The sequence below is a fragment of the Poecilia mexicana genome, unplaced genomic scaffold (genome assembly GCF_051168715.1).
Source record: "Poecilia mexicana isolate PSO_F unplaced genomic scaffold, ASM5116871v1 scaffold_19, whole genome shotgun sequence".
Taxonomy (NCBI): Eukaryota; Metazoa; Chordata; class Actinopteri; order Cyprinodontiformes; family Poeciliidae; genus Poecilia; species Poecilia mexicana.
In genome coordinates, this window is record NW_028263388.1 from 20,482,575 (window position 1) to 20,497,315 (window position 14,741).

Below are 14,741 nucleotides of genomic sequence, written 5' to 3' on the forward strand. Positions count from 1 at the left end.
GCTTCAGAAAACATGTTAAATATAAAGGCTTAACGGCAGTTAAATTACAAAAAAAAAGTCAGACTAATTTCAGTGTATTTAAAAACAGTTGCCCTACACCAACTTTTAAAACCCAGACAATGTGATTCCAACTTTTGGGCTATAAAGTGTCTTTGACGCGACTGTTGGCCTCTTGACCTCCTTACAATGAGAACTGGGCAGCACAATTAGTGGACCAGGACACCAGGATGTTTTGCATCAACTCGGTGTTATCCGTTGCTTTTGATCAAAAAGTTTTGAAGGATTTACTTTACCTCAGTGTTTTTAATGACTGCAGGCCCCGTGGTGATTTATCTCCACATTAGGTTGCAGCTCTGCATTAGTTACACAGACAAAGTAGAGCCTCCATCCCCCTAATCATTAGGTAAACACGGCCTCTTTTAGTCTCCTCGGTGTCCTGGTTTCCTGATCACGTAATGCTTTCCTGTTCGTTTTACAAATTACCATCATGCAAAAATATCATCCATCCCTCAGAAGAATTGGAGCAAAAAAAAGTATTTTTTTCTCTCTACTTTTCTATCTTAGCTATTATGATAAGCACTCACTGAAAAGTTTGCTTTGTAGGTTGCAGAAAAAAAAAACATAATTAAGAGATTTATCTTATGTTTAATTATTAAATCTGCAATAACTTGTCTCAGGTGTACAGCTGTATGTTTCCTCCTAAAAGCTCAGAAATTCAGGTCCTTTTTATGCTTCACCGCCCAACTTTAGACTTCTTTGCCCTTTAATAAATGGTTTCTGGATATACTCTAAAACCTTAAAAGCGCACTTCAAAATCCATTAGGTGTCTAAAAAAGAAAAAGGATTTGAGATTCAGGGATATGTGTTTCATGTTCCACTCCCAACAGATCCAACAGATCAATTTCCCTCCACAAAGAAAAGTATTAAACAAGAAAGTAAAAAAATATATATTTACCATATTAGCATAGGAAATAGTCGAACTGCAGTGCAGAGGCTGCATTATAAGTAAACGGATAGCAAAAGTAAAAATGAGATGTTTATTTCGTGGCACTTCGTTACCAGCAATGACGCTCATCTCTTAGCAACAGATCATTGTTCAAAAAACTTAAGATTTTTTCTGCTCTTTTGAAATACTACTTGAATTATATTACTTAGCAAGAATTGTACAGTTGGTGAAATTTGCAGAAAAGTTTTTTCTTTTTTGTCAATGATCGTAAATATTTTATAAAACATTCATTCAACACAAAAGTAAAAATCTGCTTTATACTTTGTGGCAGTTCGTTACAATAAAAAATGCTCATCTCGTAATACCAAATTAATAACAAGTAATATTATTGTTTATAAAACATAAGCTCTTTTGAAATACTACTTATCTGCTTAGACACAAGAAATTTAAAGTTGGTAAATTTTTCAAAAGTAAAAATCAGATGTTTACTTCGTGGCACTTCGTTACCAGTAATGACGCTCATCTCTTAGCAACAGATTATTGTTCAAAGAACATAAGATTTCTTCTGCTCTTTTGAAACTTCAGATTTAACCAGAATGGTGCAGTTGGTGAATTTTACAGAAAAGTGAAAATGTTTTTGGGTTTTTCTTTTGTCATTGATGAAAAATATATTATTAAATATTCAACACAAAAGTAAAAATCTGATTTACACTTCGTGGCAGTTCGTTACCAGACCAAAAAAGCACTAATCTATTCACAACAAATTAATTAAGTTATTTTGAAAAACTTCTTATCTGCTTAGACACAAGAAATTTACAGTTGGTAAATTTCGCAAAAGTAAAAATCAGATGTTTACCAGAAAATGCACTCATCTCTAGGCAACAGATTGTTATTGTTCAAGAAATATAAGATTTCTAATGCTCTTTTGAAACGTCATATTAACAAGAATTGTGCAGTTGGTCAATTTTGCAGAAAAGTGAAAATGTTTTCCTTTGTCATTGGTGGTAAATATAAAACAGACATTCAACACAAAAGTAAAAATCTGATTTACACATCTTGACGGTCGTTACCAGAAAAAAAAACGTTCCTCTATTAACACCAAATTAATAACAAGTCATTTTATTGTCTATAAATTATAAGCTCTTTTAATATTCTGCTTATGTGCTAGCACAAAAGAAATTTACAGTTGGTAAATTTTGCAAAGGCAAACATTAGAAGTTTACTTCGTGGCACTTAAGGCGCTTTCGCACTGCACGGAACGGAACGGTTGTGTTCGCATTACAACTTGCGACCGGTTCCACCCGGCGTGCCGGCCAAGCGGTTCTGCTTAGAACCAGCAGCTGATTGGCCGCTGGTTGTTATGGAGTCAGACGTTGATTTTCCGTTGACTGCTGGCTCTCACTAAACTGTATTTTGTAAAGAGTGGTCTTTTCAATATTTTTATTATTAGTTTTAATCAACAATGGATTTGCCTCAATGTAGTGCGATGACCTGGTCAAATGATGAGATACATTTTTTCCTAAGCTCACTCGCTGATCAACGAGTACAAAATGATTTAGATGGGTCAACGAGGAATGAAAAAGTTTTCCACCGCATCTCAGAGGAAATGTCTTCGAACTTTTTTATTTTTATTGTTTATTTTTCTTCCGTATTTCTCCTGGCAATACGTAGAAGTCGTTCAGCATTTTGTCTTGTGAGGGTAGCTTGTTGGCGGAATTTAATTAATTGTATGAAGTTGATGAGCAGCAAAATTAAATCCATGTTGTCCATTGTTGTCGTCGTAGTAGTAACTGTTCTTTTTCTTTATTAAATTGGCAGTTAGCAACCAACCAACTCAAACCACATTGTTTAGTTTTAAAAAAATAATGACGTCCGGCACCGCTTCGATGGCACCCGGAGTGTAATGCGAACACAACCGTTCCGTTCAGTGTGAAAGCGCCTTTAGTTGCCAGAAAACGCGTTCGTCTCTTAGCAACAGATTAACAACAAATATTGTTATTGTTCAAAAAACATAAGATTTCTTCTGCTCTTTTGAAATACTACTTATCTTATACCACAGCTAAATCAGCAGGTCTATAAAGTTTATCAGTGGAGGGAAGCTTCTGGTAGACGGCTGCATTGACTTTGTACTTAATAAAACACAATAAACCAACAGCAGCAGGTGATATGGCTAACCTAAATCATCAATAACCTTGTTGTATTGTTTAAAATAAAACAATATTTAAATTAACTGTAAGTCACCTGAGATTTCAATCAAATTCTATTGATGATGGTTTTAGTGAGTTTTCAAACATTGTTTTTTGACAATGTATATTATTCTGTTATACTTGAGCAATATTGTTTTGTTTTTTTCTTATATTTTAACTCCATTGAAAAACTTAGTGGTTATTCCACCAAATATCGATTTCTGAACTCTTCCTTAGTTAAAACATTAGTATTGTTGTTTTTAAATTTAAAAAAAAAGTTTTCTAACAGAGTGTATTAATTAAATGTTACAAAGTTGGATTTCTGTAAATTTAGTAATAAATACTTATAAGGGTAAGTACATGTAAACTGAACATTACGTCTTCATTGTGCTAAATTTTCTATCTCTTTATGTCCTGATGGATTCTCAGGAAACCCGATCCACGTGTAACAACAAGTAATGCATTTTGATGCTTATGTTGTTCCATAGATCAGAAAATTGATCTGACTGAGTAAAAACCAATATGATTTCTGCTTTCAGGACATCAAAATGACCCTAAAACAAATGAAACCCCCTAATTTTTTGGCTCTTGACCAGTGCAATCGATGCGCACATTGGTCAGACTTGAGCATTTTCACTTTGACTGATTTTCCTGTTGAAGAAATGCACCTCCTTCTCTGCAGTGCCTGTTCTCATGAGCGATGCATTGGATGTGCTGCCTGCCATGGTTACAGTGACAATGTTTGCCGTCTTGTCTCTGCGCCTCAGCTTCAGTAATCACCGACTTCTTCTTCAACTCCAGCTTTGTTTCCTTTTCCTCCCCAGAGACTTTGGATCTTTTTATCACTGTCACGCAGAAGAGATGCAGTGTCGTGTTTTATTTTTCTTTTTTTACAGTACAGCTAATCTATGCTCCAGGTATTTTGTACAGATGATTCAAGCGGGTTCACTGTTGCTAAAGCTACAAAAATATCTCTTAAAAAATGAGTGTTATTTTACCAAATACATTATTCAAAGAAGTCCACACACTTCCAGCAGGCTGTGAAAGAAATGAATCATCTGATTATGCAGCAAGAAAAAATTACTTTATTTTGCATTTTACTTACATTTTGCTTACCAGTTATTGATGAATGTCCCCATCTGACTAATTTACAGTCGAATAAAGCTCTCAGAGTCCAGCTGTCACAGCGTGGATTAATTTTGCTGTGTGCGCTGATAAGCACTGCCTGCTCTTAAGCTCTGGCTGTATTTTCCAAATCCTTACTGACAACAGCATTAGTCCAACTCGAAGTGTCTTTTAGCAATGAGATTCACGACAAAGTGAAGGGCTGCAGATATTACTGCATCACATTACAGTGTGCCTTTGCATATTTACTGATGGAAATCAAATATTTCCACGTGTGAAGCGTCTGAAGCAGTGCAGCGTCTGAAAGCTAAGATTTGTTACCAGCTTCGAGTCTGTTCAGATTTATTTTCCAGCATCATATGGTCTCCTCTGCTGCCACTGTGAATCTGTCTCACACTCTACGTATGTCTGTCAGATCGCTTCACAGGTTACAATCCAAGCCGCTCCGCTAACCGTACTCCAGCCCACTGACGGATGAATTATGAAAGCCTGAGTTAAAAAAGAAAATCTTGTGTTTTTATTCTTTTGAGCATGTGTCGAACTGAAGGCCCGTGGGCCAAATCTGGTCCGCCGTAGCTTTTTATTTGGCCCTCTAGATTCTAGACTAAACCTTGAGTGTGCTTAAATATCATCTTATCAATTAAATTAATGCAGTTTTTAACTATTTACTGCCAAATTATATCAATCAGTTTTCAGTTTTTTGATAATTATTGTGGAAATTCACACAAAATCAACAAATCCCTGCACTTTTTTTGCGCTAATTGGGAGTTTACTGCAGATTTATTTCAAGAATTGTCAAAAACTTTCTTACTTTTACTAAACAGATGCCTCAGCCTTAATTGATGCCAATTAAACCTTAATTGATGTCAGATTATAGTCCACGATCTATACTGCGAGTAAAAAGTCGCATTTACCGTCATAAATAAGCACAAATATTGCAAATTAGTACAACAAACACTTTGATTTTTACTGCACAAAAAGAATAATGAAATCATGGAGGGACTAAAAATGTGTTCAATATTAATATTTAATTTAAAATTCATTGATATTTTAACAGTTTGTGAACAGGTCTTATAACTACATTTTGGCACAAGAGGATTCATGATTTTGATTTGACCCAAATGAAAATGAGTTTGACATCTGTGCTTTTGAGAGAATGAAAAGATCAAACAAATTTTATTCTTTTTTTTTTACACATTTTTAAGTCACAAATGTGCCTGAGCACTCAACAGAAAAACTTAAGGTTTCTTTTTATTATGCTTAGGTTGAAGAAAATGTGTTGGAGAGCTGACATTTTGAATCACTTTGGCAAGTTGTAAAATACAAAAAGATGATCCGTCACTTTAAAAAAGTAGACTGACTCCTATCTCTCTGGTTTATGTTCTACTGTACAGCTCTGACAAATTTAACAGTCCACTTAAAGGGATCAGTTTCTCTGACTTTACTTTTTATAGGTATATGTTTAAATAAAATGAACATTATTCTTTATTCTTTGAACTACTGACAACATGTCACAGCTTGGATAATAAGGAAAAAACAGGGTAATCCAGAGGTTGCATAAGAGCCGAGACGGGAGCAGAGGTCCACCTGCAGCCAGGACAGCAATCCTAACACACAATCTGAGCTACAATGAACTGGTTTAACTCATAGTATCCAGACCAAAACCCCATATTGTGGCTGCTCCATCCCGTTTCGCTGCTAGAATATATGGAAATTTGGTTGAGACATTTTCCAAAAGACGAGCAGCGTGGTTCTGAGGAGGATGAAAATAAATTCACGGCACACTTTTTAGAAGCATTTCCTACATGTGACTGTGTTCACATGATATCTCTTAGGCCCCAAGAAACCCAGATTCAAACGTATCTCAATTAATCTGCATTTGGAGCAACAACAGTAATTTTTGTTCTGCATTCATGTGAAACGAAAACTTCTTAACTTGTTAGATGGGATGAGAAGGCAGAAGAAAGCAATGAAAGATCAGGTCATCAAACTGACAATGTTTGATGACATTGTCAGTTTGGTGTCAATGTTTTCAGTATTCAGTCTATATGTATGAATTTTTCTTTAATTACTTCTATGTTGATTGTTATTGAGGGTCTCCTTAACTTCACAGCATGCTCCATTTGTCCTGCCTGGGTTGAAGGCCAAATGCAATAAAGAGCGGTGTTTCATTTCAGCTCATATTCCTCTCCTCATCTAATCCCATTAAGACTCACGCTCCAGGAAATAGCACTGCCTCATGGTAATGAAGAAATGCATACAACACATTTTCCTTCAATAATTCCTGCCACACATTCCAGCAGAGACCACAGTTCTTTACAAGGATTGGTTTTGTGTTTGATGATCCATTTGGTATTATTGGTAATAAATGCATGTGGGGTTAAATTAAATGTTTGGTAAAGCTATATGTGCAGAAGGAAACTTAAGCTTTCCTGGATTCTCTAGCACTTTAAACTCAAGGCTACTCATTTTTAGAAAATCTTACGATTACGATAACATTGGTACATATTGCATAGGCCTGTCACAAGATTAAATACATCACTTAATCAGACGATAAATTAAAACAAACTCAATAATTTCCATTGGCATGATTTATTGTTTAGATTGTTTTTTTCTCTCTTTATACCAAAAACTGGAGGATAAAAGTTTTCAGTTTGGTGCTTTGGTCTCAACTAGCCCTTTTTTTAAGGACAATTTTGTTTGCAAAGACTTCAAAATTCATTATATTTCTTTTATTTATTTTGGATATTTAAAATGTCTTCCAGTTCCAGTGTTAAATGTTCATTAGAATTTAAAGTTTATTAATATTTGAGAATATGTTCTTGCATTATTATTATTATTATTATTATGCTATTACCATTGTATTACTTAAAAATGGTCTCAAAACAACAATATTATCGTTAATCACGATAACTGCTGGAACAATTTATCGTCCAGCAGAATTTATCGTGTCCGGCCTAAAAGCAATGACTATCAGATGTGATGTGCCTTTCTTTCCTCTCTTCCTCTAACATTTTGAGTAATGTCATTTCCACTCACCAAGAGCATCTGCTGCTGTGAGACTCTGTCCAACTGACTAAATATTACATTAGCATGTACAGTGCAAGTTCGTAACATTTGGAATCCAATTATTGCCCTCCAAGCAGACGTTTGCATCATGAATACTGCACACACTCACATTGAGATAACGGATTCAAGATATAAGGTGCAACTTTATCTGAAACCAAATTTAAATTAAAAATAAAATGGTTTTGTTTTTTTTTCTTGTTTGCAAGCTTTATTAAATCAATCTTCTGACATGTTTCAACTTTAGAAACATCAAGATGTTTCATCTGAGGCCGGGAAAACCCTGACTACAAACTTCAGGAGGACATGTTGTGTTTCTACAAACAGTTAACCTTTGAGAAACATTTTACCAAAAGAGCTGCAAGATTATCTTGGCTGCATGATGTGATTGTGTGAAGAACCGACGCAGCAGTTCAGGATGCTGTGGTGTTTTTTGCTGAGGGAGAAGCAACAACAGCAACAAAAACATAGGAAACTATTAATAGTAAAACATCAATAGCTGTCTGGGGTCTTAGTTCAATGTCAGTGCAGTCAGCGTTTAGTCACTTGTAGTAATAAACCAGAATACAGTTTCAACACAAATAAGCTATTTTTAGCTCTTAAGAAAGAAAATAAAGAATTTCTAGAGTTGATTACATATTGCTCTGTTACCAAATTATATAAAGTCAGGTTATATTTCCTGATTTAACAATCATTTACTAAATTAAAGACAATAATCCTTTCATTATCATCGTCTTTTCATTTCATGAAGTATTCCTTATCGCCTGGAGGATAAAAACAGGTAGTTGATATTTTGCTCAAATATCAAACTTATTTATTTTTGGAATATAAATAAATGTAAGTTAAAGAATAAAACTTTATCTGTCAAATTACACGCATTGAGTTGGTTTCTGCAACGCCAGCTCTCGATTTTTGTGCAGCTGCAACAATATTGCTTCTTTTGTTAAATATGTTTTATATTCTTCTTATAGCGTAATTTCTAATTCCAGTACTAACTCACTGAGTCTTTGACATTACAGTCGCACCATATGCTAGGTAAAAATGTGCAGAATATATATTATTGGCAAATTATTTACATTATGTTGCTGTAAAGTACAATTTTAAAAACTAACCAGTTACAAAAACAGTAAAACTGAATTAAACTATTAGATTTTACAGGATACCAATTGTAATTGTATTTCACAATGACATGGAGACGATTGTGTACTCTTTGGTTACTCAAAATATAATTAAGAACATCCTTTTACTGTAAATTACAAAAGACACTATATTCTTATGTCAATATACAGAAAAAAATATCACTAATGTTATGTAATGTTTAAGTTTCAGTTGGATATGCAATGCATTGCATTATGTGCAATACAAGCAAACAAATTCTCGATTTCTTACATGTTACCAAATTGTATTTTTAATTGATAATTTGATTTGTAAAGCATCTTCATGCTTTGGAAACCGAACATGCCACATTGCACAGCCTGTTTTTGTAAATAAATCATGCAGGTAATTGCATTTAGGCATATCTGACCACACTGAACTAAACATTGAGGCGTCTATTGTGACAGGACGTGGTGCTCTACTGCCACCTGTTGGACTGATGTGGATACACAGCCATATTTTCTTGAGCAAAAATCCTTACAATTCTGTTTTTTACCCCAGAAAGTAATATTCACAACAAAAGCAGATAATTAATTTCATAGAATTTTATTAACAACAGAAGTTGAACCTGACAGATTTTTTTTACATGTTGCATTTACTTCTTCGCTGTCTCTTCTTCCTTTGACAAGCTCTTTATGAACTCTTCCTTCTTTGCCTGGAGACGCTCCTCTCTGCGTTTGCGGGCTTCCTTCGTCTTCGTGCGGCGCGCCTCAGCCTGGTCGCTGCACAGGTGAACGAGAGAAATTAATTTCAGCAACAAAACGTCAGGTCGTTGTCTCGAAAGAAAAACAAAACGACGAGAAAACTTACGCCAGAAGCTTCTTGCGAGCCTTATCAGCCTTCAGCTTGTGGATGTGCTCCATTAGGATACGCTTGTTTTTGAACACGTTACCTTTCGCCCTCAGATAGAGACTGTGGTACCTGATATACAGACAGGTATTCATAGTAAAAGGAAGTGAAACACAAGTTTATTCACCACATTAACGGAGATTCCCACATACATGTGCCTGTCAATTTTCTTTGACTCCCTGTAGCGGCGAAGAAGACGGCGCAGGATTCTCATACGTCTCATCCATGTCAACTTTTCTGGCATACGAGCGTTGGCTGTACCCTTTCGTTTACCTGGGAGGGAAATATAATGAAATGTAAAGCTCATTCAGAAACTCTAACAAGTAGAGCTTCAATCTGCATGCACACAGTGACAGTTAAATATTACATTTATCTATAACCAAGCATTTAAAGTCATATTTTGTCATATAACTGCCAAACTTCAAAAGAACTGCACATATTTCCTCCCCACTCCATTATTTTCCATGTCGGCCAAAAAGTTCAATTCTTGTCACAACTACAAGTGTCATAACAAATTCTGCTGGACGATAAATTGTTCCAGATGTTACTGCGATAAACAATAATATTGTTGTTTTGAGACCATTTTTAAGTAATATAATGGTAAGAGATCAGTAAACTTTAAATTTTAATGAACATTTAACACTGGAACTGGAAGACATTTTAAATATCCAGAACAAACAAACAAAACAACAAATAAAATGAATTTTCACGACTCTGTAAACAAAATTGTTCTTCAAAAAACAGGGCTAGTTGAGGCCAAAATGGAGTTAATACTACTTTTGCAAGTCACAGTAAATAAAATATAGATTACTTTGACCATGTGAAAGTGGCTGAAAGTGAATTTGAAGTACAGAGAGTAATTTTTATTTGTAATAACTCACCGTAGCCCATGTGACGTCCCTTGCGGCGTGCCAGAGTATTCTTGCGGCAGCGTGCACGGGAGTGAACGGTGACTGGCTTCCTGATAATCAAGCCATCCTTCACCAGTTTTCGGATTTGCTGCCCTGCAACACAAACGCAGAGCAATAAGACAAGTGCAGCATATCACGGACAACACCACACGCTTCACACTGTATTCTGAACTCACGAGAGTTTGCGTTGGCGATCTCATTTGTTTCATTGGGATCCAGCCACACCTTCTTCTTGCCACAGCGCAAGACGCTGGAGGCCAGGCGCTTCTGGAGCCTGAGCATGCTTTATGTACAAAAATAACCACAAATATTAGGTGGATAAATAAGATTCAGACGCGTTTCACACTCAAAATACTCAAATATTCAGACCAATCAATGCTTTTACTCCATTGTTAAACAATACAAACGTTTATATGAATTAGAAGAACAGAAATTGGTTAATGGATGAATGAATATGAGACATGCTAATGCATTGATAGGTACACAGATCAGTAGGGAACTTGACAAGACAACTACTTTTTTTACTAAGCAACAGCTGGAAAATAACTAGATAACTATATTTAAAATAAATCGATTTCAACTATTTTCAGTTGAAAATCACTGACTTATCAATATCTTAGATTGTCACCAATTGTTTTTAGGTCAGTGGCACCTTATACATTTAGAACTGGGGAAATCAATGTGACAGGTTAAGCAACATTAACTAAACTAATTAATTTTATAGCTAAAAACTCTATTTTGTGGTTGCTTGTAGAAACAGCTTTAACCCAGGTTGTAAACTAAAATATGAAAACCACAATGAGGCGGCGTTGTTTGGTTACTGGAATTTAGGTTTTAACAATCCAAAGAAAATAAAGTTTTCTGCTCATATGGCAGAGATTAATAATAAGTAATCAGAGTGAAGTGTCGCTGGTTCGCAGCCATGCAGTGGATTCATGTTCTGACATGTCTGGTTACATGTTAGCATAGTTAGCTTTCCAACACAGGCCGAAAGCGGCTTTCTATGTGAAATTATCACATTCACCGAAACTGAACAAGAGCCAGAGTCAATTGTGTAAGTTTAAATATCAAAACCAAAAACATTTTTGTTTACCACGATACAGATAAACGCTAACAAGTGGGTAAACAAATATCTGCCTTACCTCATGGCTACCGATAGCTTGACAGAAACGGAGGAAATAGAACGAGAGGAGACTGTACCATGTCAGCGATAAAGATGGGTGACTCGTTCACTTTGTATCATAATTGTCTAGTTCTTTACAATAAAATGAATAATGGAATAAAATATGTGGTATTGTGCTAAAATATATTTTAAAATTATGGAGATATTTATTATAGTATGTTAATATACTTTTTTTTTAGCGTGTTCCATTATTTCTCAATGGACACAGTGGTACGGTCCAAAAACATGCAGTATGCTAATCCAACCACGAGAAGCCGCAGAAGACTTTCTGAAGTGACACTTCAATCTATTCAGGGAACTGTAAAAATAGTTTCGTTTTTACATTAAAAAACTATACTTTCTGAATAATTTTGATATATAAAGTTAATGTAAATATGGTCTTGTTGGTAAAGTGCCTCTCAAAAGTATTTGAAAGTGTTCACAATATTTCAGTACATCCACAATCTTCAATAAGTCATTTTGATTTTCAGTGGTAGACCAATATGAAGTAGTGGAGAGCTGTAAAGTGTAAGTAAAATAATTAACTTTTTCACAACAGTTCACATCTTGAAATGTGACATATGTGACCTGCATTTGTACATTTGTAAACCCCTAAATAGAATCTGGTACAACAATTTGGCTTTATGTAACACTTAACTAGTATATGGAGCCCATCTAGTTATTATATAATTCTTGCTGTCATGTAATATCTCAGATATTTGTTAAAGAACATCAGTGAACAAACAGAAGACCAAGGACCAAGAAGCATATTAATTTAAAACTGCTTAACAAGTTTAATATTTTGGCATGGATATCACAAACCCTGATCTCATTTCCAAATAAAATATATGGAGAGAATTGAGAAAGTGAGAAAAGGAGCTTTTAAATCTGATTTAGCACCACCAGTTAAGCTAAGATAATATAAGATAATTTATTAGTCTCCCAAAGGAAAAAATTGTCTAGGCATTAGGGGCAAGGCTGCAGTACAACAACAAAAACAATACTTTAAAAAAGACAATAACCATAGATACACAAAAGTAACATCAATACAAAAAGTGAAAAATACGTAAAAACACAAACATCAGATTGGCAGTACATCCCCATAACCATTGAGTTCTTTCAAGAGGAGTAAACCAAAATACTAGTAAACATGAGAAACTCATGGAGGAAAACATAAGCCACATGGCTTTGTTATGTCTTTGGTGATGATCAATAATCAAAAACTATGAAATGCTTGTAAACTTTTCAATTTGGTTTCTTTAATATCTAAATATTTCTATCTTTCTGTCAATTCAATTCAATTCAAAAATACTTTATTGATCCCAAAGGGATATTAAACGTTGTTGTAACTCATTTAATTGAAGAGTTATTGTAGATATTAATGGTCATAGAAACAAGCTTGGTAATAAAACAGGTAATATTTGGTGCCAGAGCAAATATTTCCTGTCTCAATGTGCCAGATAGTGAGAAAAGATTTATATTTTATTTATATACAGTAGTACGTAAAAATCAGTTTTCGACTGTTTCTACTGCAAGTGCATTTTTTTAGCTGGCACAGCACTGACCCCTAGCGGCAGCCAGCGCTAGTGCAGAACTGCTCCTAAAACGGCTACCGGGTGGCGTGCGCTTGCCTCTTGTCATACATCCCTTCTCGTCAGCGCTGTGCTGGCCGCTCCTCTCAGTTTTAGCTTGTGAACGACTACTCCGGGTGGTAAAACGCTCAGCGGCATGCCGGTTTGTGTTTTTTCAACGAGCTTAATTTTTGAAATATGACTCAGCGTAAGAGAATAATCAAGGTAAGTCGTGGGGGGTTTTGTTCTCGCTAGCATGTTTTGTTGTAGCTAACCTTGATGCTAGCATCCACAATGCCAACGCTGGGGAAGAGATAGTAGCCGGTGCAGCTCGTGTATTGTCAAAGGCACAATACCTGTTTTGAAGCGCTGGTTCACACAACGTTGTTGACACGGTTACATGATGCCTCTGAATTTACATTCCAGTCATTATGACGGACGGATCCTCATTTTTATTGGTCTTACTGATAACTTAATGTAATGTTCGGACTTTGCCTGATTAAGCTGTTTAGGGATTTCCCCCCTTGAAGCTCAGCAGCAGCAGCATTCCTTGCAGAGAGCTACAGACTGTGACAGCAGAAACTCCTGAGGACACGTTTAAATAACTCTGCGCATACTTGAGTTTTCTTTCCGGAGAGGCGAAATTACAGTGCGGTGAGGCTAGCTTGGTTTGTGCTATTGTTGTCTGCACTGCCCATCTGTCACAAAGACCTCTCCTGTTTGACCTGGTTATTACAGACAGTGTGAGACGGATTAACCCAGTGGTGTGCATACACTGTATTTACAATATGTGCTCCTGTCTGCATGTTCTCGCTTTAAGATTAATCTAGTTTAATTAGGTATGAACAGTACATCATTTCCCTGCTGTTTTAAAGTTTTATTTTCCACCTTTCTTATGACTTACATGGTCGTAATTGGTTATGTCAGGCCTGCTTTTGTATTGAAACTCGTAATTCTTCATTCTGCCTGCTTTTATTTGTTACCTAATCCAGCTTGTTGCCCAGTAAACTCACCCCATCTGCAGGACTACTAGCCTGTTTGAAAATCCAGTTTCCTTTATCTGCATTTGCATCACTTTCTAGGATCACAGCACCTTAAAGGGACTGCAGCTCAGAGTGCCGGTAATCCATTGCTGGACAGTCTTAAATAGATGCAGTTTATCCCACCTCTGACACACACACTATATGATGTTTAGGAGCTTTTACACTCATTCTTAAAGTGACTCACTGACCTAGTTCCCAGTGTACATTTGTTGGATCTCTGCTTACTTCATGCTACCTGTGTGTTCTCTCAGCTTGCTGGGGCAAGTTCTTTTTTGATTAGTCAGAAGGAAAGCTTCATTTATTGTGAAATGTTTTCCTGTTGCATCATACACTGTTGGATATCGCAGGTATGGATAAACTTTTAAATGAAAATTTGAATAGTTTTTCTGGAACTCAGAATATTCAGTAGCATAATTTTTCCTGTAAGTCATCCATTTGTCTTTTCATCAAATTTCTCAGATTATTGAATAAAACCTTTCCAAAAATGAACTGAATTTTAAGGAGTTGTAACCAGGCTTGTCACAATAATCAATAAATCAGTTCGTCACATGATACATTAAATCAAACTCAATAATTTCCATTGGCATGATTCATCATTTATCTCTTTTTTTCTCTCTTTCAACCAAAAATTGGACTATGAAAGTTTTCAGTTTGGTGCTTTTGTCTCAACTAACCCTTTTTTTGAAGGACAATTTTGTTTACCAAGACTTCAAAATAAATTTTATTT

General features: G+C 35.5%; 1 protein-coding gene across 1 annotated transcript; it reads right to left on the bottom strand.

The window, feature by feature from the left end:
- Nucleotides 1-9,008: 9,008 nt before the first annotated feature.
- On the bottom strand, nt 9,009-11,450 carry LOC106911468 (large ribosomal subunit protein eL19). The gene is made up of 6 exons (XM_014978274.2): nt 11,381-11,450; nt 10,415-10,521; nt 10,209-10,331; nt 9,480-9,600; nt 9,289-9,399; nt 9,009-9,200 (listed from the first exon to the last, which is right to left on the bottom strand). Exons 1-6 carry the CDS (start codon nt 11,383-11,385, stop codon nt 9,074-9,076), a joined length of 594 nt encoding a protein of 197 aa, XP_014833760.1. The 5' UTR covers nt 11,386-11,450; the 3' UTR covers nt 9,009-9,073.
- Nucleotides 11,451-14,741: the final 3,291 nt, after the last annotated feature.